The sequence below is a fragment of the Delphinapterus leucas genome, chromosome 10 (assembly GCF_059928025.1).
Source record: "Delphinapterus leucas isolate spDelLeu-1000000601 "Yukka" chromosome 10, BTC_Dleu_Yukka2, whole genome shotgun sequence".
Taxonomy (NCBI): domain Eukaryota; kingdom Metazoa; phylum Chordata; class Mammalia; order Artiodactyla; family Monodontidae; genus Delphinapterus; species Delphinapterus leucas.
In genome coordinates, this window is record NC_143138.1 from 33,774,087 (window position 1) to 33,795,389 (window position 21,303).

A 21,303-nucleotide genomic window follows, 5' to 3' on the forward strand; every position below is an offset into this window, starting at 1 on the left:
GCTTGTAGCTGGGAAGCAGGCAGGACCCGGAGATGAGGGATAGAGGACACGGCAGATCAGGCTCGGGAGCAGGAACGAGGACAGACGAGAGCTGGGGAAGAGGGTAATGGGGGACACAGGCGTTTTAGGAGAACAAAAGACATGGGCAGGGACTTCCCTGGTGGTCCAGTGGTTAAGATTCAGTACTCCCAATGCAGGGGGCATGGGTTTGATCCCTGGTCAGGGGACTAAGATCCCTTATGCCGCACAGTGAGGCAAAAAAAAAAAAAAGACATGGGCAGAGTCTCAATGGAACAGAAGAAGAGAGACAACGAAGAACAGAAGCAGGGGCTGGCATGTCCCCTCCTCCCATGCCCCTGCCCAGGCCTCCTGTTGCTGCAGATCAGTGCCAGTGGCACAACCAGAAGCCAGTGCGGCTTACTCTGTGGGTGTGTCCTGAGTGCTTGCTGAACTATGATGAGAATTGCTCCAAATGTCCCATTTGACCAGGAAAACCTCCAAAGCTGCCCCCAATAGCTCTGACTTCAGCCACTGGCAACCCAGCCCCACCATCTGCATCTGTGCTAACAATACCGCCGCCAACGTCACCACTGTCAGCATCACGCTCACCACTACCATTATCATTACCATCATCCTAGCCACTGACCCCATCAACCCCCGACACTCCTAACTGCATCCCCCAAGGGGTTGGGGGTGCTGGAACCAGGACTTAAGTCAGAATCTTTGAGTGCATCACCTATAGACCAGCGATTCTCAACAATTTTGCTCCCGAAAGGGACATGTGGCAATGCCTGCAGACACTGTTGGTTGTCACAACTGGGGGACTGTTGCTGGCACCTAGTGGGTAGAGGCCAGGGATGCTGCTAAACATCCTACAATGCCGAGGACAGTGTCCACAGCAAAGAGTTTTTTGTTTGAAAGTGTCGGAAGTACTGAGGATAAAAAAACTGCCTATAGATCCTACGGCCCTCACTCTGCCCTCCTCTGGCCCTCACCCTAAAAGGCTTACCTCACACCTCTGGTTCCTGCACAAGAAGTCATATTTGCCACTCCATCTTACGGCAACTTTGATTTCTTATCGCTCGCACCTCCTGGCCTCCACTGCTTGTACTGAAAAGTCAATAAGATGAAAAGTCCTTTGCAGCCACCCTCACAAGGGAAAACACACAGAAATAACTGATACGTGGAGCCCAGGGTATGACAGGGATTGAGGTTATGCTGGTGCAGGGCAGGGAGGCAGGGGCTGGGCTGGGTCCTCGGGGTATAAAGGAGGAAGGAGTGTTCAGGCCTTCACTCCACTCTGACGCCACAACTCTGAGCTGCTTCACTACTGTGGCCAGCTGGGAATCGGCATCATGAAGTGGATGGTGGTAGCCCTGGTCTGCCTCCAGACCTTGGAGGCGGCCGTGATCAAGTGAGTCTGGGGCCTGGCTGCTGGGGCAGGAGCCTGGGCAGCCTTTTTTACTTTTAAATGAACTACCATAGACTGGATGGCTTATAAACAACAGAAATTTATTTCTCCAAGTTCTAGAGGCTAGGAAGTCCAAGATCAAGGTGCCTGTAGATTTGGTGTCTGGCGGGAATCTGCTTCCTAGTTTATATACCCCCATCTTGTTGCTATCCTCACATGTTGGAAGGGACAAGGAAGCTCTGTGGATGATCTGCCTCTGCTCTGGGACTTCTGGACAGGGAAGGCTCCCTGAATCGGTGTAGGACAGGACTCAGCGGTGGGAGGAGATATGGCCTCTGCTTTCAGGCAACTTCCAGTCAAAGGGAGAAGCACCATCCCGTCCCCCACTGATGAGAAAACATGGATAGGAAACAGGGGGAATAAGGGTGACTACCACCCAAGTAGATGCTGAACGGCCGGTACAATTATCTCTAGAGAGGGAGACGTTTGCTAGTATTTTCCTTAAAGCCCCCAATTGATTTGGTAGATGCCAAAATCATCTAAGCAGAAACACCCGTCATGTAATCTCTACACGCTGAGGTGTCAGGGGATAGGGAACGAGGCGGCACAGCTCACAGGACATCAGGAGGACTCCCGGCCTGCCACTCTGCTTGCTATTCTACCACTAAAGAGTGATTTTTTGGCAAAGAGATGGCTCCTCTCAGAAACTTCTTTGAATATGCAAATTCTGTAACTGTGATGGGGTGCAGCAACCATCAGCCTTCATAGCTCAAGGTGAATGGGTTTAGCAGAGAATTTCTGGACAATGAAGGGTCTTGGGGGAATGGGGAAGAGATGGGGAAAGAAGTGAAAGCAGCAGGAATTCTGGAGCCTGGAACAAGGCCTGGGTGGACCCGCAGAGACCCCTAGGCAATGGCAGCAAGCAGGTCTGGGAAGACATGGGCAGAAACCCATAATTCAGTACATACAGTTCCAGAGCTGATTTGGGCTCCGGACCAACCAGGCCAACCTCCCCACTGTCCCTGCATCCTGAGAGGAGCATGATTGATCCAGGCCAGACAAGTCGCTGCAGGGGCAGAACTAGGACCCTGTCTTCTGAGTCCCCAGCCTAGTGCCCTTCCCCTGGTCCTGTGCTCTGTCACAGCCAACCGGCACCAGGTGCCTGACAGCCACTGTACCAGAGGACTTTCTTTGGGGTGAACTTTGCCATCTATGAAACTTTCATTTTATTTTATTGGCCACATTGTACAGCATGTGGGATCTTAGTTCCCTGACCAGGGATTGAACCCGCTCCCACTGCAGTGGAAGAGCAGAGTGTTAACCACTGGACGCCAGGGAAGTCCCTCTGAAACCTTTTTTAAAAATGCACAAATTGGGAGTTCCCTGGCAGTCCAGTGGTTAAGGACTCGGCGCTTTCACTGCTGAGGGCGCGGGTTCAATCCCTGGTCAGGGAACTAAGATCCCGCAAGCCACGCGGCACAGCCAAAAAGAACAAAAACAAAAACAAAACAAAACAGAACAAAAATGTACAAATCCTACAAAGGGTAATGTCTGAAGTTCCTCTCCCCTGCCTGGGAAAGTGTTTATGGGATATCTGAGAGTGGAGGACCAGGGTGGGATGAGGACCCATGCGATGGGGTGGGGGCATGCATGGGTGAAGTCAGTTGTTTTCTGAATCTCAGAGCAAGTCCTGAGAAGAGTTTTGAAAGAAAGAGAAAGAGAGAGGAAGAAAATGAGAGGCAGAGGGAGAAAAAGCCAGAGAGAACCAGAGATTGAGACAGAGATGGAGAAAGAGGGAGACACACAGACACGTACAAGCCGCAGACACCAGGGGACAGAGCGGCAGGGAGCCTGAGGCAAACAGAGATGGAGAGAGAGAGAGATTGGGATATTAGAGCCTCTGTAGGAAAGAGGGAGGTCCTGCCCTGACTCCAGCCCTTCTGCAGAGTCCCCGTGAAGAAATTAAAGTCCATCCGTGAGACCATGAAAGAGAAGGGGATACTGGAGGACTTCCTGAGGACCCACAAGTACGACCCCGCCCAGAAGTACCGCTTCAGTGACTTCAGCGTGGCCTCCGAGCCCATGGACTACATGGACGTGAGTCCTGACCCTCCCCGGGGCTCCCCATCTCCCTGCTGCCAAAGGCCAGGCCTGGGCTATGAGCTGCGCCCCACCTCTCTGCACCCTCCCACCCCGGCCCTGGGGCCTGCCGCCGTCTCTCAGGCCTGCCAGCCCGGAGACTTCATTGGCGGGCAGAGCACTCAGGGGCCCCTGCTGACCTGGCAGCTAAGTCCACAGAGACCTTTGCAGCTGCTCCAGGCGGGCTTGACCGAAGGTCTGTGGGTTCTGGGCGAGCGTGGAGGGCAGGCTCAGGCCCCTGCTTCTGGTGCGGGCTGTGGGGCTGGTCACTCTGTCCGTGGAGGAGCCTGGGCCTGATGGTCCCTGGATCCCGCCAGAGCTAACAGCCCGTCCATGTCCCCCCTCTCCCGCCCAGGCTGCCTACTTTGGTGAGATCAGCATCGGGACCCCACCACAGAACTTCCTGGTCCTTTTTGATACTGGCTCCTCCAACCTGTGGGTGCCCTCTGTCTACTGCCAGAGCCAGGCCTGCAGTGAGTGCTAGGTTGGGCAGGGGAGGGCGGTTGGCAGGGCAGGGCACTGACACCCTCTGGGGAAGGGCCGCACTTCATAAAGATTGCTGGGGAGAGCTGCAGTCCCAGAGAGGACCAGGGACTTGTCCAGGGTCGTGTGGCACATGTCCAAGCCAGAGGGAAGAAGCTGGCCATGGAGCTGGGTGGCGCCCCTGCTTTCCCTGCTCACAAATACATATCCCTTCACCTACTCCAGCCCAGCCCAGCCCACTCCACTCCGTTCTGTTTGCTCTGGGCAATGCCATTCCATCCCACTCCACTCTACAACACTCTTTCTATGCTACTCCACTCCACGATTTACTAAGTTCTTACTGAGTATCTCAAGGGACACGGGAGAAGGATATAGATGTGGTCCCCTCCCTGTAGTTGTATTTGGAGACAGGAGATATTCACTTCCTAGGGCTGCCTTGGTCCCTGCCAAAGCCTTGGGGGTTGGGTCTTGACGCCTCTAGTCCAGAAGGTCCCTCATTGGCTCCATCCTAGGCTATCTCAGGATCCTGGTGTGGCCAGCTTCTCCTCGGGGTGAGGTGACGGTCAGGGAATGCACAGATGCCCTGGAGGTTCATTCACTCCTTCATCCAATGAGTAATTTCTCAGCACTCGCCATGTGTCAGGAGATCTGCTGGGGGTCAGGGAGATGAATAGACTCTATATAACCTGCCCATAGGGAGGTCACCATCCTAGGGCATCTCAAGATTCTGTAGGTCAGAGGGGGCTTTGGAGTCAAGGCTGGCCAGCTCTTGTGGGACTTCCAATGCCAGGAATGTCAGCTGGCCACCACCTGACTCAGTGGCCGGTGGGGGGTGGGGCATGGGGGGAGTGCTGAGTCCCCAGGATGTGAGCCCAGGCTGGGAGACAGGTGGGCAGTCCGGCAGGCCTGAGAGTGGGCCAGCCTGACTTCCCGAATTTTCCTTCCCTTGCAGCCAGCCACACCCGCTTCAACCCCAGCCTGTCCTCCACCTACTCCACCAATGGGCAGACCTTCTCCCTGCAGTATGGCAGTGGCAGCCTCACCGGCTTCTTCGGCTATGACACTCTGACAGTGAGTGATACTGCCGGCTACCCCTGTCCCCACACCCAGATATGGGGAAGGTAGTCCGGGGCTGTGAGCTGGATTCTAACCTCAAAGTCCTCACGGTCTGATGGGGAGACTTAGATGGAGGCCCTGAAAAATATGGGAAACACCTAGTGCTCTACCGTACAGGCCAGAAAATCAGTACAATAAAGGCTCATCCAGGGACTTCCCTGGTGGTCCAGCAGTTAAGACTCCACGCTTCCACTGTAGGCGGCACGGGTTTGATTCCTGGTCGGGGAACTAAGATTCCGCATGCCACAAGGCGCAGACAAAAAAAAAAAAAAAAAAGCTCATCCATTCACTCATTGAACCCTCACTGCGGGCCATCATGTGCCAGGCACCGAGGGCACCACAATGGTTGGGATGACCTGGTCCTTAAGGAACTTAAAGCCTCGGGAAGAAGAAGGTTGGGGTGGGGAATGCTGCAGCGGTCGGGGATGGCTTCTTGGAAGAGAAAGTGGCTTTTGCAAACCTGACAAGAAGAGAGGCAGCAGAAGCAAAGGAGGGATGAAGAACAGACCCTTGAGGGGTCTGAGGAGGGGGAGCCTGGGGGAGGTGGGTGGAGATACACTTGTCATCTCCCATCCTCTCTTTCCCCTCCAGGTCCAGGGCATCAAGGTCCCCAACCAGGAGTTCGGCCTGAGTGAGAAAGAGCCGGGTACCAATTTCCTCTATGCGAAGTTCGATGGCATCATGGGCATGGCCTACCCTGCCCTGTCCATGGGCGGGGCCCCCACCGCCCTGCAGGGCATGCTGCAGGAGGGTGCCCTCACCAGCCCAGTTTTCAGCTTCTACCTCAGCAGGTAAGGAACCACCTGGCGGTCCCCAGCTCCCAGCCCATTCCCCCCGTGGCCCTGGACGGCTGAGGTTCAACACTTTGGGATTTGAAGGCCTCCCAGCAGGCATATTTGGCAGGGCCTTTCCTCCTGGGCTTCTGACTCTTCCTCCTCCCCTCCCCAACCCCTGCATCTGTCCCTGCCCACTCGGCCTCTTCTTTGTATTTCTTGGCCATGACAGCATCTCTCCTTCCTCCAGCTGAGCTCTTCTTTGAGCATTGCTACTGCTTTCTCCATACCTCTTGGGCTTAGCTCCTGCCCAGAGCCCCAGTTAGATCATTTCCTTCTGACCAAATGTTTTCTACCTGGACACCTCTTTTGTGTAGAAATCTATTGCTTCATCTCCTTTGATCTATTGTTCTAGCCAGGTCCTGGAGTCTTCTGGTCTAGGTCCACCATGAACTCCTAACGAGTTGTTATTCTTACCACAAACACGAGCCAACTCAGTGATTTATGTGGATGGGCCCCGGTGCCAGGCAGTAGGAGGGGTGGGGGTGGGAGCGTCGCCTGGGGTGGACTTTCTTTCCTCTCCAGAATTAGACAACTACCTTCTAGAGATGGTCAATATCTACTCTCTGGGGCTTAGTCATCTGAATCTTTCAATCACATTATCCTGTTACATCGGTTGCTGGCCTCTGTTTACAAGTACTCTGAGTTTAGCCTGTAGGAGCTCTGCCCAGTTCCACACTCAGGTTCGTCTTCTGTCTAACAGGGGAGGCCCTGCCCTCCCCTCCACCTGGGCCCTACCTCCCTCCGATCCCAGCAGAAAAATAACAAGCTGGGCCCGGGTCAGGCTCCCGTGGACACGCTCCACCAGCAGCACAAAGTGAAAGGGAATGGAGAACGTGGTGTGTGGCAGGGTGGGGGGCCAGACGACCAGAGGCTTCCCCAGAGGCAGCGCTTGGTGGAGTACCTGGGAGCCTGAGGCACTGGGAAGTCTGAGCTCCAGGCGGGGGTGGGGGGTGGACACAACCTCTTCCCTCAGGGAGCCCCATTCCGAGGGGAGACGCGGCCCCGACCTTGGGGAGCCCTGGTCTGAGGGGAGACACAGCCGTTCCTCAGGGAGCCCCCGTCTGAGGGGAGACGCGGCCCCGACCTCGGGGAGCCCCAGTCTGAGGGGAGACACAGCCGTTCCTCAGGGAGCCCCAGTCTGGAGCCAGGGCAGGACCTCTGTTTTCCTGCCTTTTCCACAGCCACTGCCTGACTCACTTTTGCTTTACGTCCTGCAGCCAGCAGGGCTCTCAGGACGGGGGAGCAGTCATCTTCGGAGGTGTGGACAGCAGCCTGTACACGGGGCAGATCCACTGGGCCCCCGTCACCCAGGAGCTGTACTGGCAGATTGGCATTGAGGAGTGAGTCTGTGGTGGGCCCTGGGGGTGTGGGCACTTCCTCGGAGCAGGCTCGGAGGCACTTCATGTCACACGGGTACTGCCGGGTGGCGGGGGGACAGAGGACCCCAGAGACCTGCGCCTGCAAAGCCACAGCTGCCCTCAGCTGGGGTTTCAAGGCCCAGGTCGGCCTGGAGAAGGAGGGTGGGGTGGGGACAACATAGGAAGGGGCAGGACTGGGAATCCCAAACATTTTGGACCCTGTAGTCCAACCCTAGGGGCTTAGACATTAGAAAACTGGGGTGTGTGAGGGGGAGGGAATAATTTGCTCGAAGTACTTTCAATGAATCAGTAACCCTGGCCTTCAGTGTTTCTAGAAACATCCTTGGAACTTTTTAGAAAGAGATTCCAAGGCCATTTAGGTGGCCTTTGACAGACTTTGGTATGAGGCAGGAGGATGGCTGCATTGACCTGTGCAGAGTCCTTATCTTCTGGAGGTGCACCTTGATTCTGTGGTTGCAGCTCATCCCCTAGCTGCCCTGAGCTGGGAGGTGCTGAGGCCGCCCATCTCCTCACCGTTCAGGTTCCTCATTGGTGACCAGGCCACGGGCTGGTGCTCCCAGGGCTGCCAGGCCGTCGTGGACACTGGCACGTCTCTGCTCACCGTGCCCCAGCAGTTCATGAGCTCCCTTCTGCAGGCCACAGGGGCCGAGGAGGACCAGTATGGACAGGTGCGTGTGGTGGAGGTGTGCCCCTTCCCTGGGGGAGGCCAGCCAGGGGGCATTTGTGGTTTTTCCTGGGAGCACAGGAATAGCTTGATTCTTGGCCTCCGTGCTTCTCGCTGCCCCCGGGCACTGGAGGTGGGGGCCCCAGGATGACTGGGGCTGGGAGCTGGCTGGGGGCCCGAAGGCTGATCCAGGGGAGCCAGATGCTTGTGCTAAAAGGGTGTGGGGAGGTCACTACCAGGCAGAATTTCCTCTGAGCTTCAGCCCCTTAGCGGAAACAGGTAACACACCTGCCGGGCTTTACAGTAAGAGGGAAATAACTAGACTGTGGTGCCAAGCCCATGAGTGACAAGGGATAACCCTTCAGTCCACAGCTCCCTCACCTCCACAGGGCCATGCTCTCTGCCCCGTGCCCCCTCCTGAGCCCACCAAAGGGTTTGCCTAATTAATGCATTCCCACTAACTTTGGTGGACTGATGGGCCATGCTTTCTACAGACCTGCGTGTTTTAAAAGGACACTTGCAGAGAAGGGGGTGTAGATTTAATCTCTCTCATGGGGAAAATTCAAGCAAGAGTCATGTTTGGGGGTGAGAAAGATGCTCAGGTCCCCCCAGATCCCACCCTCTGCACGTGAGTCCTCATGTGTAACACGAGCAGTATTGGTGTTGCAGCCTCCAGTCCCAAAGCAGGCTTGGGGCTCAGGCCCGGGTCCTGAGGGGCTGAGGCGATGGGGTTGGCAGGTCCTCTCAGGGGGGAGATGAGGCATCCCGGGCCCTGTTCCTCTCTGCAGTTTTTCGTGGACTGTAACAGCATCCAGAGCCTGCCCACCCTCACGTTCATCATAAATGGTGTGCAGTTCCCTCTGCCACCCTCTTCCTACATCCTCAATGTAAGTCCTGGCCCCTGCATCGGGAGGGGGGGGGATGGGGGATGGGGTGAGGGGTGGGAGGAAGGGGTGGGTAGCCAGAAACGCTGGGTCTCCTTACCTCGCGCCGTTTCCTGATGCCTTGCAGCATTGATTTCTTTTCCCCATCCATTGATTCTAAACCCCCGTCTCTGGAACGAGGCTATGAAAGAGCAGAGTGCCACCTATTATTAATGATTATTATTAATTAGAGGGCAGGGGCGCTGGCTCTTTGTTGATCACTTATGAGAGTCAGCCACTGAGTGAAGCACTTTGTCTACATTTCCCTGATTACTCGTCACAACATTCAATGAGCGAGATACTGATTCTATTTTACAAACAAAAACTTGGAGGTTCAGAGAGTTAAGTAACTGGCCCAAGGCCACATAGCTAGTCAGGGTGAAGCTAAGCTTTGAACCCAAGTTGGTCTGGCTCCAAGACTTTACCGCCAGGCTGACCTGCTCCAAATCAGGAACAGGAGGGAGTCAAGGAGACCCTGCAGAGGGAGGCCTTTTGCAGCCTGCCCTCGGCCACGCCAGAATCCCCCACCAGCCCGACTCTGGCTCTGGAGGCTCAGTTGGCCTGTGAGCCCTCAAGGGCAGAAACTTTGGCTCACCTGTTTCTGCATCTGTGCTGCTGGCCTGGGGCTCTGGGCCGAGCAGTGCCCCGTCACTGTGTGAGCGGATGAATGGGTGTTGCCCTTCTGTGTTGTGCAGAACGACGACAGCTTTTGCATGCTGGGGGTCGAGCCCACCTACGTGCCCTCCCAGAACGGCCAGCCCCTGTGGATCCTTGGGGACGTCTTCCTCAGGTCCTACTACTCCGTCTATGACTTGGGCAACAACAGGGTGGGCTTTGCCACCGCCGCCTAGACTCAGCGCCTGGACGCCCGGGCTCCCTTCTCCCTCTGGGCCTCCCAGGCTACAGGGGGTTCTCTCTACATTTCCTCTCTGCATGTAGCCTCCCTTCTCTGGACTCTGGACTTTCTCTAACAATAAATCTTTCTTCTCCATATCGGCCAGCCTGTTGTTTCTAGAGGGCAGTTGTGGCCTGTAAGGCAGCCCCTGGTCTCAGACAAGGGGGCAATGAGAGTCAGGGGCAGATTTGCCTCTGCTGCACCATGTTCTCCCTGAGTTTCTAGGAGGTTTGCAGTGGGTCACTGAGAACCTAAGAGAAATAGGGCACAGGGTAGGGCTTGGGGGTGGGCCCTGCATCCCTCAAAGCTTGGAGTCTGTTCACAGCTTCTCTCTGGAGAGGGAAGACTGTGGTAGTGGCATGGAAGCAGGACACTCCTTTGTAATGGGCAATCCAAAATGCTCTGCTGACCTAATTTACCAAACTACCACCAGAGTGACCCCACACATGTGCACTAGCAGTGTGACTAGGGGTCCAATGTATCCTAAATCTAGCCTCTTCCTCCTTATCTGTGATCAAGTTCCACTAGGAGCTTTCAGAGTAAGGCTGGATGCCGATACACACTTGTAACAGTCACGGATCCTTTAGGGAGAGATCACCCGATGCCACCAGAACCTAGTAGGTTCCAGGAGGGCTCCAGAAGATCTGGGCTGAGTTAAGCCTATCATATTTTAACCCAGACCCCTATGTCCCAGGGCTTGTCTTTAAAGAAGGGCTGGCTCTCAACCATGGACAAGAGGGATAGCTATTTGAATCACATGAAAATCAAACCCATTTGTTCTAACCAACTGAGCAAGAGGTCTTGTCCTTCTGGACTTCATTCCTGTCCTCCATAGGACCTTCCCAGCAAAAGACCCGGAAACCTGGTGGGGGTGGGGGAGGGACACGGTATGGGGAGGGGGAGGAGGAGGAGGAGGAAAAGGCAAAGAATGATAGCTCAGCACCCTGTAACTTCCAGCAGGGGAAGGTGACACGAAAGAGGTCAGGAAATTTCTGTCCAGCAACATGGCAGCGGGGAATACCTGCAAGCTCAGGCTGATGAGGTCTAGGTGGGGCGGGGGTATATATAAATGGGGAACTCACAATTAGAGGGGAGGTGGGCTCTATTTTATAGTCATATTTCCTTTACCATGCTGACCAACCTTGTCCCTTATGCTCAAGATCCAGGTCTGGTACCCCACTCCAAACCAGGAGGGAAACTGAGGTTTGACACAGAGGGGTTTCTATGGCAACAGCACACCATCTGGGACCCTACATTTTTCCTAGACTCCAGGAAAGCCAGCCCGCTGCAAGCCTCTCCTTGGGGTCAGATAGGCCACAGGGTGTATTGTGGTGATCTGTGTGGTTCGGACATCACTTATTGAAAAGAGAAAACTTGCAAAAGGGGTAGAAACGAAGTGGAACGAAGTTTCCAAATTAAACGCCAAGTCCCTGCACAGGCCTGAACTCACAGAGCGGGACTACAAATCCCGGCGTGCCTAGCCGAGCTGCAGGGAGGACTACGCTTCCCAGCGGGCTCCATGGCAGGCCGACGTGGGGCGGAGTCGGGCGGGGCGGGGCCGCGGGGTAGGGTGCTGCCCTCTGCCGGGCGCGGCGGGAAGTGGGTGCGGAGTGACAGCAGGAGCCCCGGCGCCGGGCGCGGGGCTCGGTGACAGCGGAGGCGGCGGCCGCCGGCTGGACGTAGGGAGCGGCGGCGGCGCCGACGGCAGAAGGAAGGGCGGACGGGGGCGGGCCTCCCTGGTGGCGCGGAGCCTGAGGAGCCCGGGAGGGGGTGGCCGGCACAGCTCTCGGGCCGGACACCTGAACTTGGGACAAGTTGCCGGAGCCGCGGGGCGCGGGCGGCGAACGGATTGACCTTCATAGTTAGGTGAGCAGCGCTGGGGGGCAAGGGGTGCGCGGAGGGCCCGGAACCCCCGACCCAGGCTCCCCTGCTCCGATCCAGTGGGTCCGGGAGACAGGTGGGTGGGTGGGGGTGTCGACTGGAAAGGGGAGCGAGACCGTGTGCGCCGCGCTGCCACCCGCCCCGCTGTCTGTCTAGCCCGGGACGCCCGGCGCATGGCCGGGGCGGCGCTGCCCGCGGAGCCTGGGAGCCCCTTCAGCCCCTCCCTTCAGGCCAGGGCCGGGGGGCGGCTTCTCTGCGACCTTATGTAACCAGGCGGGAGGGGCCGTGGCGGGCACGGGCCTTCCCGGCCCGGGAGCTGGGAGTCGAAGGGGCGGGAGACGTGGGAGTGAACTTGCAAGAAGTTTGAGGGCGTGTGGGCCCGGCGCCCACTTCTTCTCCACCGGACGCGGCTGGGGTGGGTTGCACGGGGGAGGGCGCCGGAGGTAGGGGAGGTGTGCGGGGGCCGAGTGCGGCCGGGCCAGGCCCTGCCTGGATGGTCCGGGGGAATGGGAGGGCCGGAGCGGCGCCACGCCCCGGGGGCCGGGCTGCTGGAAGCTGAGGGGGGGGGCGGGTGGAAGTACCATCCCTCCCTCCCTTCCCGTCCCTTCCTCCCCCTCGGCCTCTTGAAGAAGCCGCCTCTGCCAGAGTCCCCCGGTATCCCTGAGCGCAGTCTTTTTCTCCCCCTTGCATTATTCCACGACCTTAGTGAACCCCAATCCCAGAGCTCACCCACTGCACGCCCCTCTTTCTACCTTCCCTGGAGCTCCCAGCCGTCTCCCCGCCCCCTGAGTATCCCCCTTCTTCTCGGTCCCGAATCCCGGAAAACACGCCCCCTTCCCCCCGATTCCCTGAGTCCGCACCGCCCAACCTCAGGCTGTCCCGCCCCCGAGTCAGCGCTCCTTCTTCTCCCCTCCTCCCGGTACCCCGATCAGCTATTCGGCCGCAGCGAGTGCGCTCGCCTTCTCGAAGGGAGCGGGCTGATGCTAGCTCGGCTCCCCCGCCCCTCGGCCCCCTCCCGCCGGGGGTTCTGGCTTCACGCACGGCTGCCCCGAGCTGCTCAGGGTTGCGCGAGCAGGTTCGCGCTGAAGCCGCCCGGCGCGCCCCAGCCCAGCGCCCAGGGGGAGGAGGAAGGGAGGGAGGGGGAGAGGGCGCCTGGGGCGGGGCTCGTCTGCGCGAGCGCCCGCATTGCCCAGGGCTCCCCCACCCCCTCCTCATTCCAGGCCAGCCCCTCACCGCGGGGGCCTTCTCAGATGCCCCGTCCACTCCTGCCGCCCGTCTGTTCTGGGGATGGTTCTGCGCGAACAGTTTCTGGACTAAACTTTAGCTCTTTGGCTTAGTGTTCTCTGGGGAAGTGTCAGTTAATTGCCGCCCAGACCCCACCCCCCACCCTGAGAGAGGGGTGCTTGGGTGAGCAGGGAAGGGGACAGGCCGGTTCAGATCCCCAGTGACACCTCTGGGATGTGGGCTCAGGACCCTGCGAGCTGAGATTCCACCGGCCCAAGACCTGGCACTCTTGGACAACTGGCGGTGGAGGGGAAGGTAGGGGGCCGGTCTCTGGTGTCCTCCAAGGCTGCCAGATGTGGGTGCCCTCAGATCAGATCGCAGTTCTTGGTTCCTTGGCTTGTGCCCTCTGAGGCCTTCACTTTTCCCAGCCTGAGAGATGGCCCCCAGGCCCTGCCTTCAGGGGGATCGCAGTCTGGGAGAGAGACAGCCAGGCCAGAAGAGGCTGGAGAGGGGAACGGCTGGCTGCCTTGGGAGCCCTGCCTGGTAGTCTGAGGTGTGCTTGTACCACGCCTCAGTTTCCCCAGCCGTGGAATTTACTTGGATCCCTTCATTCTGCCTGCCTCCTGGCTTCTAGATGTGAGTCGGGAACCAGAGAGTGTTAATGAAGGGCTGTTTAGGGTGACTCTGTGCTCTGCTTGTGCGGGAGAGCAGCCAGTGTTGCTTACAGTTTACAAGGCCTGTTACAGCTGCAGTGCTATTTTGTCCTCAGCCTAGCTCTGTGAGGTGCAGACAAATGGGAACCCAGGTCTCCTGGTTCTGTGTCCCATGGAAGGGGTGCAGGGATTGAGGACATCTCAGGTGAGCACTCAATCCAGGGAGAGCCCCTGGGCTTCTGTGGGCTGATGGCCTGGTAACTCATAGTCAGTGGTGGGTAGGAGGGTGGGCCAGGGCAGGCAGGAGCCCATCCAGGGTTCTGGGATGATGGGAGTACCCAGTGCTCACCTCCATGGCCAGTGAAGCCTCCCTTTCAGCCTCTCGGCTGGAAAGCAGGTGGGAGGGGCTTCCCACCTCTCAGGCCTGGCTGCCCTTTGAGGGTCTGGCTTCTGGCCTGGATCCCTCCTGGGGCTCTGTTTATGGCTGTAATTGCATCATTAGCCAGAGTTTATAGAGTTACTTAGCACCTGCCCCCACAGGGAGTGGCCTAGCCACCCCCTGGCTTCTGTCTCTTCCTTTTCAAAGTCAACTTGGTTTCTGCAGGCAGCAGGGGTTTCCCCAACTGCAGCTGGCATGAAAGCCAGGTTGGGCCTTTGTCCTAGGGATGGAGGGCAGTCAGCACTTGGGGCCCAGCTTGGGGCTGCCCTGGAGATGACAGTGGAAATTGGGTTGGCCTCCTCTGATACAGAGGGAGGGAGTTCAGAGTTCCCAGAGCTGCCAGAAGTGTCCACATCCCAGGATACAGTGGGTGTTTTTGCATATAATATATGTAACCTCATCTGAAAAGAGGGAGATAAAAATGTACAAACTTCACAGGCTGCTGTAAGGAGTCAGGTGCCTGGTACGTGGTGAGTCCAGGGTGCTGCTCTGTATGTCAGTGTGGGGTGTATGTGATTGATGGGAGTTTGTGTGTGTGGTTATGAGGTTATAGGTATCTACATACATGTATATAGATGAATTGTGTATATGCATGTCTATGAGAGTGTAACGATAACTTAACATTAATAGAATATGCATCTATTCTCTTTATGCTATAATAGAACAATATTGTAATAAAATTTAGTTACAATAATAGTTGTCAACATTTATTGTATATTTACTTTTCAGAATGAGGTAGGACTTATTATTTTCATTATACTGATTCAGAGAAGTTAAGCAGGTTGCCTGAAGTCACATAGCCTGGAAGTGGTAGGGATTCTAACCCAGGCCCAACTGAGTCCGAAATCCATGTTCTCAATCCCTGCAGAAGACCACTTCAGGGTTTCCCAGGAGTTCTGTCTTAAAAGGCAGGGTGTGTCGTGGTGCAGGAACCTTCTTTTCCCCCTCCGGGGTCTCCTGCTCTGAGCAGGAGTGGGACTTGTTGAAGCCCCTGCCCCAGGACATACCTGTCTCCGCTCTTCTGAGCTGCTGACACAGGTGACGAAGGACCCCTGGCAAGAACTCTCCTGCCTGGCCCGGGGAAGAGATGGGTTCAGACAAGGCTTCCTGGGTCTCCTTGGATACCTCAAACGTTCCCTTACAGTGAAGCCCTTAGTAGGCACTTGTTTTATCAGATGTGGAGAAAAGGCCGGGCGGCTATCGGGTGAGAAGGGGACAGTAGGGAGTCGTGAGAAGAACCCAGGAGACCCCGCGCTGACAGGCCGTGTGGTATCACAAAATACCTATAGTGATATTGTATAAAATATACCTTGACATGACCTGGGACCTGCCTCACATTTTAGCACCCATTCCCACCCTTATTCAACCCTCTCCTCCATCCTGCCCATTTCTCTTTATTAGTGTGGTAGACCGCAGAGGTGGCCCAAATTTTCTCCCTCTGTGTACCCATGGCCGGTCCCTGCCTCTGTCCGCCTCGGTTTCCGTGTCTGTGAACCTAGATCATCTGTGGAGTCCCCTCCAGTGCGAGCGTTCTATCAGTCTTCCGCAAAGGCACCAAGGCAGGAGAGGCTTCAGAAAGGGCTGGGTATGGGGTGCAGGGGAGGGGGGAGGGGCTGCCCAAGTCCACTCAATAGAGCTTTCGCTAAAGCCTGGCCCTGTGGAGCGACCAGCCAGTTTTTCTTGGGACAGGGCCGTAGCTACCATGTATTGAGCGCTGGGCTAAGTGTACCCTAGAGCATGAGCTCCAGGGCCAGGCTGCCTGGCTTGCAATCCCAGCTCTGCCACTTACCAGCTGTGTGACCCTGGGCAAGCTGCTAAACTGCACTGTGTCTCTGTTTCCACACCTAGAAATCGAGGAGTATAGTAGCACCTACCTAATAGTGCTGTAGGGAGGGCTAAGTGTGTTGGTGCTTGCTGCATGTACAGGACCTAGAACAGTGCCGTGCTCAAAAAATGTTAATTATCATAATTAACTTCTATAATGTCTTTCTTTCTCATTTCCAGGTGAGGAAACAGAGGCATAGAGAGCTCTAGGGGAGAAATAAAGACCTATGGGTTGCAAACAGGCCTCTCCCTTGGGTCTAGCAGCCTCGAGCAAAATGCCTTATATGGGGCTTTGCAGACTCCATGGCCACAGTCCCCACCACTCCCTGTTGTACCACACCCTGCTCGGTCTCCACAATTAACAAGGTAGCAGATTTGGCCATGCCTGCAGCATCTCTACCTCCCCTGCCCTGCCCTGCCCCTTGGGACTCCTAGGATAGCATCTGGCCTGGTCACTTACTACTCACTCCTGACCAGAGGCCCTTCCCCTGCCCTCCTGCTGCCTGGCCCTCCTGCACTCTGACCAGAGATACAGATCTCCTTGTCTGCAATGCCACTAAAAGTAGAGATAAAATCTCAGCCATAAGGCAGGATGTGGAACTTACCGTGCCCACAGGAAGTGCTTTGCTGGCTATGGGGCAGTGGGGGCAGTGGGTGAGAGCAGAGGGCAGCCGAGAGGGGCAGAAGCAAGAGGCAGAGTCATCACCAGTTTTCTTTCCTGTCTCTTAAGTGTGGGCATGAGGAGGAAGAGAAATTAGGTCTGGTCATCCCTACCCTTGTCCAGCTTCCTTGGGTCCAGGCCACCTTCTTGTCTTCTATCCACACAGCGGGGTCCCAGAATCAAATGTGATGCCATGGGATTAATCCAGGAATTCCAACAGACCATCGAAAAACCCATGGTCCATATTCCCTCGTCCCAGCCCTTGTTCATGCTGGTCCCTTCTCCTGGCAACCCCTCCCCTACTCCCCTCCCTATAGGCAAAGCCTCTGTCCATAAAGGCACACCCTTCCAGGAGGCCAGGGGGCTGCTCCGTCTGCAGCTCCAGCTGGATGTTGTGATGCCCTGGGGAGCTCTTTTAAAAAAAACTGTTGCATCTGAGTCTTCAGGGAGGGGCTTAGGCATCAATATTAAAAAAAAAGAAAAAAGAAAATTTTGTCTGATGATTCTAAAGCCCTGTCTCTAGGACAGTGGTTCTCAAATTTGAGTGGGCATCAGGATCAACTGCAGGATTGTTAAAACAGATTACCGGGCCCCACTCTCAGGGTTTCTAATTGAGAAGGTCTGCAAATTCCAATAGGTCTAGAATTTGCAATTCTGACACGTTTGCTGGCAATGCTAATGCTTCTGGTCCTGGGACCCCACTTTGATAACCTACTGTTTTGCAGCTACCCAGGCCAGAGCTACCTGTTTCCTGGGTCTCTGATTGCTTTGGGTCTCTTAGGCCTGTCTCCTTTTCGAATCCAGGTCCCCAGGGGTAGGAACCACTCTGAGACCATTTGGTGACCCCTAGTCTCTGGTATGGTCAGCCCTCCCTCCCCCATCCTGACTTTCTGCCCTCACCTCCCATTAAATTGACCAGTGTCCAGTCTTAGCCCCACCATTCAGGACAGGTGCTCAGGAAATAGTTACTGCTTAAGGCAGGGTGAGGTGGACAGCACCAGCCCCAAGAGTCATCGGGACATGGGGGCGGTGGGGTCTGAAGCTCCCGTAAAAGTGCTTGGAGCCAGGGTGGCATTGCTGGCACCGGGGTGGAGGTGTCCAAAGCAGCCCAAAATAAGGCTGTAGAAAGACCCATCATGTTATTTTACTTTCCCGCCCTGTGGAGGGTGTTTGATCACTGTTTGAATTGCATTTTTTGGTTAATAATAAAAATGATAATACACATGCAAGAAATAGACATTTCCGGGCTTCCCTGGTGGCGCAGTGCTTGAGAGTCCGCCTGCCGATGCAGGGGACACAGGTTCGTGCCCCGGTCCAGGAAGATCCCACATGCCGCGGAGCGGCTGGGCCCGTGAGCCATAGGCCACTGAGCCTGCGCGTCCGGAGCCTGTGCTCCGTGACGGGAGAGGCCACAACAGTGAGAGGCCCGCGTACCGCAAAAAAAAAAAAAAAAAAAAAAGAAATAGCCATTTCCTTTTTCTTTCTTCACCCGGCCTGGAGACTTGGAATGGTGGGTGGGGGTCATTGTTCGGAGTAGGGATGTGTCCATCATCTTCTAGGGGGTCCTGGGCCTTGAGGGCAGCAGATAGCCGGATGACAGTGGGGGTTCACTGGGAGGCCTGTGTGGGTGGAGTCTTCCTTGGAAGCTGGGGAAGTTTCAGGGAAGCCTTCTGGGAGGTGAGAAGAGGTGATGGTAGGTCCTCCAGCCCTGCAGGGGGGTGGTGAGAGGAGCTGGAGTCGGAGCCCATCAATCTACAGATGAATGGACTGCTCCAAGGTCACACTCTGAGCACAGGGGTGGGGTCTGTCTTGTAGGATGCAGTATCGCCAGTGCCTGGAGAGAGGCTGGTGTGTAATGCGCGCTCAGTACAGCTTTATGAAGTGAGTGAGCGAGCGTGAATCGGGCCCCGGTCGTGTGCTCAGAAACGAGGACACACAAATGCTTTACCCGTGGTCTCTGCCCTGCAGGAACAGCGCCATTTAAGACCCAGGGACTGGTTCCCAGGGACTTGTACAAGGAGGAGCTCCCCGCCTCTGCCCACAGTGATCCAGGCCCAGCCTGGCTCTAGCATGGGGCTCACAGCCTGTCCGTCCCCGCGGAGAGTTTGCAGCAGCAGCCCTGCCCCCTACCCCCCCACCCCAGTTCTACCAGTGGGTCTGTGGGGTGGGGCTCCGGTTTGTTTTCTCCTGTTTGCCTAGGGAAATCACAGCCTGTTCTCTGCCTTGTTTACAATTGGTTTGGGGACAGCACCTGCCCCAGCTCTTACATCCCTGAGGGGTGCAGTGTGGCCAGGAGGTGACACACTATCCTGTCCACCCCCTGCCGCCTCTGTCCCCTCCCTGCCCTGGCCAGGTGTGCTCTCAGCTGCCCCTGCCAGCGAGGCACCATCTGGCTTTGCCATGGGCTGATTGGCGCTGCAGGGCTGTGGGCCTCAGAGGCCGGCTGGCGCAGCCCCTGTGTTGTCGAGAGGAGGGGACCGGGATCCAGGGAGTGCGGGGGACCCGCTCCAGCATCCATTGGGGTCAGCAGGCACGGACTGAGTGGGGGCCTGGCACTGTGCCGGCCAAGCAGGGTGGGTGGGAATAAAGACACGGCTCCTCTCCCAAAACTGATAGCCTGGTGGGGAATTTCAGTAACTGCAGACGACAGTGAAAGGCAATGATGTGAGACAGTACAGAGCCGTGGACTAAATGACCACAAATGTGTCGACGCCTGGCCCTTTGGTCTGAAGAGCATTCTTCCTTTTTTTTTAAAATTAATTTTATATTGAAGTATAGTTGATTTACAATGTTGTGTTAGTTTCAGGTGTACAGCAAAGTGAATCAGTTTATACATATCCACATATCCACTCTTTTTTTAGATTCTTTTCCCATCTAGGTCATTACAGAGTATTGAGTAGAGCTCCCTGTGCTATACTGTAGGTTCTTATTAGTTATCTATTTTATATATAGTAGTGTGTATATGTCAATCCCAATCTCCCAATTTATCCCTCCCCCCCGAAGGGCATTCTTCCTTGGTCCAGAGAAAGTTTTTGCAGAAGGGCTCATGCCAGCACTGAGACCTTGGCTCAGCCCTTCTCACCCCTTGAGCTCCAGAAGGGGTGGCTCTCTTGATCCCTGGGTCCTCCCACCCGAGGGTCACCTCTGCAGGCAGGCCCAGGAGCCTTCCTTCCTGGACAGGGTCCTTTCTTCCCAGAGGCCTAGAGGCTGCTGAGTGAGAGGTGAGGCCACAGGGAGGCTGCTGGCTCCTGAGCTACCCGCCTGTCATTTGAAGCCCTGGGCCCTGGGGCACACGGTGCTAAATTGGGTGCAACAGCTCAGGCCTCTTTGGGCACACCTGTTGCTGAGCCCCAAGACTTGGGCTTGGAACCGGAGTAGTGCCTCTGCTCCCCCACCCCACCTCCAGCATCCCTCTCTTCCCCCCTCTTTCCTTTGCCCCCACATCTCTATCCCTCTGACCCTTCATCTAGTTCCACGGCATCTGGAACATCAGGCCTAGATGCGGGTGTGTCTCCCTGTCCTGCTTCATCTTCTTCATTTCATTTTTCTGCCTCCCTCCTTCTTTTGGTGTATTTAGAGGGTGTGTGAGGCCCGCCCTGCTCCCCTAGGGCCTTTCCAGTGTGGACCTCTGAGCTCTGCTGTCGGGGACCCAGAGGAATGGCCCAGGGCAGGGTGAGGTGGGTGCGAGGGAGCCCAGCATCATGCAACCCCCTGCCCGTGGCCACCAGGGGCATGTGGTGGCTGGGATGCCCCGGGGTGGGTGGGAGATGAAAGGGCCTGGTCCTGTGGGCTGAGGGGCAGCCCATAGTCTGGGCCAGCTGGAGGAGCCCCTCTACAGACAGCCCTGGGTGTCACTGGCTCCTCCAGACCTGTGACTAACTATAGCTTTTCATCCAGTAGGTTTGGCCTAATCATAATGGTTTTCAAAGCCAGGTGTGAGAAGAAAATATTAGAACTTCTATTTCTATGTACTTCTATCTCATCGTTTTGTCCCTCCTTTTATGGTGAAATATAGCATAATTGCCAAAAGGAGCATAAACCTAAATGGATAATGTGATAAATAATTATAAAAGTGAACACCCGGGCTTCCCTGGTGGCGCAGTGGTTGAGAGTCCGCCTGCCGATGCAGGGGACAGGGGTTCGTGCCCCGGTCCGGGAAGATCCCACATGCCGCGGAGCGGCTGGGCCTGTGAACCATGGCCGCTGAGCCTGAGCGTCCGGAGCCTGTGCTCCGCAACGGGAGAGGCCACCACAGTGAGAGGCCCTCTTACCGCAAACAAACAGACAAAAAAAAGTGAACACCCAGGTTACCACCACCCAGATGAAGAAACAGAATGTAATCTGCATTCTGAAATCAGCTTGTGTGCCCCACCTTGGTCATAAGCCCCTCCCCCAGAGCAAACCACTATTGTGACTTTCAAGATAATCAGTTCCTTGCTTTCCTTTATCACGTAACCACTGTACCTGCATCCTTTAGCAAGAGAGTTTAGTTTTGCCTGGTTTTGAGTTTCTAGAGCTGGAATGACACTGAACATGTTCTTTTGTCACGTTGTGAGATCCGTCCACCATTGTTGTGTGTAGCTGTGGTGTGTTCATTTTCACTGCTGTATAGTATCCACTGTAGGAACTTGTTACCATATCTGTATCCATCCCGCCACTCATGGACTTTTGGGTTGCTTTCCTTTTCTGGCTACTGTGAACAATGCTGTAAGAACACCCTGGAATTTGCTTCTTGGTACACTGGTGCATACACTTCTCCCGAGTCCATATAACCC

The 21,303-nt window shown here is 55.9% G+C and overlaps 2 protein-coding genes across 3 annotated transcripts in view; both read left to right on the forward strand.

The window, feature by feature from the left end:
* The first annotated feature begins 1,346 nt into the window (after positions 1–1,346).
* PGC (progastricsin) lies at positions 1,347–9,882 on the forward strand. Its single transcript, XM_022581451.3, has 9 exons — positions 1,347–1,414; positions 3,358–3,508; positions 3,906–4,023; positions 4,986–5,104; positions 5,741–5,940; positions 7,203–7,325; positions 7,885–8,032; positions 8,817–8,915; positions 9,647–9,882. The coding sequence occupies exons 1-9, from the start codon at positions 1,356–1,358 to the stop codon at positions 9,800–9,802; spliced, it is 1,173 nt and encodes a 390-aa protein (XP_022437159.1). The 5' UTR covers positions 1,347–1,355; the 3' UTR covers positions 9,803–9,882.
* A 1,649-nt stretch (positions 9,883–11,531) lies between these two features.
* TFEB (transcription factor EB) overlaps positions 11,532–21,303 on the forward strand; it is a 47,972-nt gene continuing 38,200 nt past the window's right edge. Inside the window, exon 1 of one of the 2 annotated variants that reach the window (XM_022581877.2) lies at positions 11,532–11,712. The gene's annotated coding sequence lies outside the window, so the exon portion shown is untranslated. The remainder of the gene's footprint in view (positions 11,713–21,303) is intronic. The other variant, XM_022581875.2, reaches the window with a different exon arrangement.